At 37.1% G+C, this 4,308-nt stretch overlaps 1 protein-coding gene across 1 annotated transcript; it reads right to left on the reverse strand.

Annotated features, from left to right (window-relative positions):
- Positions 1-478: 478 nt before the first annotated feature.
- Positions 479-2,768, reverse strand: LOC131649812 (uncharacterized). Its single transcript, XM_058919569.1, has 2 exons — positions 2,069-2,768; positions 479-1,242 (listed from the first exon to the last, which is right to left on the reverse strand). The coding sequence occupies exons 1-2, from the start codon at positions 2,766-2,768 to the stop codon at positions 479-481; spliced, it is 1,464 nt and encodes a 487-aa protein (XP_058775552.1).
- Positions 2,769-4,308: the final 1,540 nt, after the last annotated feature.

Consider the following 4,308-nt stretch of genomic DNA (forward strand, 5'->3'; position numbering starts at 1 on the left):
AAATAAGAAATGTAGACAATTTTGAGTATCATTGTCGACTGGCTTGCTTAAAGCCATACAATGATTTCTGCAGCCTGCAAACTTTTGATGATGAATCAGTATGTAAACTAGGAGGAAGAGCCATATATACCTCTTCATGAAAATCTCCATGTAAAAACGCATTGTTTACATCAAACTGTTCCAAGTACCATCCCTTAACGGCTGCAAGAGAGAGTAGAACTCTAACAGTTGTGAGTTTTGCAACAGGAGAGAATGTATCAAATTAATCTATACCTTCCATCTGAGTGTAGCCCTTGGCTACCAACCTGGCTTTATATCTTTCAATAGACCCATCAGCCCTATGCTTGACTTTGTAAACCCAACGATATCCAATAGGAGTCTTCCCAGCAGGTAGATCCGCCACTTTCCAAGTTTGGTTCTCTGCAAGAGATTTTAACTCAACATTCATGGCTTTAATCCAACATTCATGATTAATGGCTTATTTGTATGTTTTAGGTTCAAGATTAGAAGATATGGAACAACAATAGTGTTTATAAGAGGGAGAACGTTTATCATATGAAATGAATGAAGATAGAGGATAGGTAATGTTTGGATTGTGAGGTTTTGGCTTAGGAGTGATATTGGATATATTGTAATGGTGGTAGACTGCAAGGTAACTAGGTGTATTAGAAGTTCGGGTAGATTGCCTAGTAGGAACATTATAGGAGATATGACTCAAAGGATCTTCATTAAGACCATGAGATATAGGAGGTATACTATGGTGAGAGTTTTGTGTGGTATTCAGGTTGTCAAATGAATTAGACAACAAAGGAGAATTAGAAATGTTGGATGGAACAGGACTATTGGTAGAGGGTACAGGACTATTGAGATAGTTAGGGCTGTCCACAGGAAAAGAAAGGACAAAGGTGGATGGAGGAAGGTCTTGTCTGGTATCAGTAGGTTGCCTTAGGGGACTTAAAATTTTAATATCAGGACCACTACTATTAGACTGCTGCTGAAAGCTAGTAGATGGTGTATTATTGTCAAAAGGATTGGACATATCAGTAGAACTAAGATAAGGATGTGAAACATTAGAATCATCATCATAGATGGGACTAGGAGATGGATTATGCTGTGAACTTGAAATTGACTTGTCAAGTTTGAAAGTAAAATAGTGTTGATAAAAGATGACATGTCTAGACACAAAAATATTGTGATGTTGAAGATCATAGAGGATATAGCCTTTTGTGCCATCCTTGAAACCTAGAAACACAGTTTTCCTAGCTCTTGAATCAAATTTTATTCTATGGGACTAATTGGTAGATGCATAGCTTAGACAACCAAAGACTTTAAGATGTATTAATGAGGGAGGTTGGTTGTATAGAAGTTCATAAGGACACTTGAGTTTTATGATAGGAGATGGCAGCATGTTAATGATATGTATGGCATGTTGGACACAAAAATTCCACATGTTAATGGGGATGTTTGAATGAAAAAACAAGGATCTAACTACATTAAATATATGTTGATGTTTTCTTTCTACCACCCAATTTTGTTGGGGTGTCTCAACACAAGACTTCTGATGAATGACACCTTTAGACAGAAAAAATTCAGATAAGGTAAGAAATTCTGTGCCATTATCTGACCTAAAGTATTTCAAGGTTGTATGGAAATGGTTTTCAATGTATGCAACAAACTTAATGATGCTATTTTTGGTTTGATCTTTGGTTTTGAGGAATATTGTCCAAGTGTACCTACTGTAATCATCAACAAGAGTTAAAAAAATATGTATGACCTAACATGGAAATGGTAGAGAAAGGGCCCCATATATCAGCATGAAAATTTTCAAAAGGAGCATGAGATTTAGTTACACTATTAGGAAAAGGAAGATTTTTCTGTTTACTAAAATGACATGAGTCACAAGGGATATCATTAGTACATTTGGAAGGAATAAAAGGATTTTTTTTTTAAACTTGTTGTAAACCTATATCAGATATGTGGCCCAATCTGAGGTGCCACAAGTTACAAGGTTTATTAACAGAAGAATGAAAAATAAGAGTATGATTTGATGAATCAAGAACATAAAGACCTCTTTGCAGCTTAGTTGTACCAATCATTGCCTTGAAATGATTCTGCACAATTTGGCAAGAATTATTAGTAAAATGTACATAACAATCATTGATATGAGCCAATTTAGCAATGGAGAGTAGGTTAAAATTGAAACTAGGAATATGCAAGACATTATGGAGAGTTAAGGCAGGTGAAATGGCTATACTACCAGAAACAGATGCAGTCACATGTGATCCATCGGGCAAGCTAACATGAATAGGTATAATAGATTTATATGAACTAAATTTTTCTATATCAAAGGCTATATGGTCAGTGGCATCTGTATCAAGAATCCAGAGATGTGGATTCTTACCATTATCAGTATGAGAATGTGAGTTTAGGATAAAGGGAGAGGTTGATATGGAATTGGCTTTGGCATTGGTCTTGGACTGTTGAAGTAATTCCAGGATGTTTTGGTATTGCTCTTGAGTGAATCCAAATAAGGATTGAGATGGAATCTGCTGTGATGATTCCTGACCTACTTTAATAGAGGTAACAAATTGAGACTGAGAAGCTGAGTTAGGAGATTTACCTTTGCCCTTAAATCCTGGAGGATATCCATGTTTGATAAAACATGTCTCAATGGTGTGATTGGTCCTGCCACAGTGAGTGCATACCCTATTGTGCCCCATTTTCTCCACCATATTTTCCTTTGAAGTGAGTGTTTCCATATTTGCCATTGTTGCCGCCTGAAGAATTGAACTGAAACCTTGTAGATTCCTAATTGCTATTGTTGGTAGGAGCATTTACAGAGTGCGAATTATTCAACTCCCTTTCTTGTTGGATCACGAGAGAGAAGACCTTATCAATATTCAAAAGGGGATTCATCATCATTATTTTAGATTTGGAATGAGTCAATTATTTCTTATTCAAGCCCTTAAGAAAATGGATAACATAATCCTGTTCGCGATATTTGCAAATTGATGCAAGAGAACCACAAGAACAAGGGATGGCGCAAGAACAGGCCGCAATAGGACGATACGTTTCTAGTCCATCCCACATAACCTTCATCTGTGTAAAGTAATTGGAGACATCAAGATTACCTTGTCGAAACTTGTACAAATTCTCTTGAATATCTGAGATTCGGAAGATATCACCATGAGAGAAGCGGATTTGTAGATTTCTCTATAAACTAGTTGCGCTATCAATCCACAAAACGGATTTTGCATCTAATCTGCGGTGCATACAGAGGATCTGAAATCGGAGGTTTGGTGAGCGTTGAAGGATAGAAAAACACTTAGAAAGGGGGGGTTTGAATAAGTGTAGCTTTAAAAACTTGACAGATAAAAATAAATTGCACAGTTATTTTTATCCTGGTTCGTTGTTAACTAAACTACTCCAGTCCACCCCCGCAGAGATGATTTACCTCAACTGAGGATTTAATCCACTAATCGCACGGATTACAATGGTTTTCCACTTAGTCAGCAACTAAGTCTTCCAGAGTCTTCTGATCACACACTGATCACTCCAGGAACAACTGCTTAGATACCCTCTAAGACTTTTCTAGAGTCTACTGATCCACACGATCACTCTAGTTACAACCTGCTTAGATAACCTCTAAGACTTCCTAGAGTATTCTGATCCACACGATCACTCTAGTTCCTTACAACTTAATGTAATCAATTCTAAGAGTATTACAATTGCTTCTTAAAAGCGATAATCACAAACTGTGATATTTCTCTTAATCGTTTAAGCTTAATCTCACTAAAATATTACAGCAGTAATGTAGTGAGCTTTGATGAAGATGAAGATTCTGAGCTTTGATTAGAACAGAGTTTCAGCAAGTTAATTTGAGTTGTTTTGGTGCGGAAATCGTTAACCTTGCTTCTCATCAGAACTTCATATTTATAGGCGTTGGAGAAGATGACCGTTGAATGCATTTAATGCTTTGCGTGTTCCGTACAGCATCGCATTTAATGTTATACGCTTTTGTCAACTACCTCGAGCCTTGTTCACGCTGTGTCTACTGACGTAGCCTAGAATAGCTTTTAACGTTCCTTTTGTCAGTCAGCGTAGCTTGCCACTTGTACTTCCTTCTGATCTGATGTTTGTGAATACAACGTTTGAATATCATCAGAGTCAAACAGCTTGGTGCATAGCATCTTCTGATCTTCTGACCTTGAAGTGCTTCTGAGCGTGATACCATCAGTACTTCAGTGCTTCTGTTCTCTTGTTCTTCTGATGCTTCCATAGACCCATGTTCTGATTCTGCTTCGACCA

Source organism: Vicia villosa, linkage group LG2 (genome assembly GCF_029867415.1).
Source record: "Vicia villosa cultivar HV-30 ecotype Madison, WI linkage group LG2, Vvil1.0, whole genome shotgun sequence".
NCBI lineage: Eukaryota > Viridiplantae > Streptophyta > Magnoliopsida > Fabales > Fabaceae > Vicia > Vicia villosa.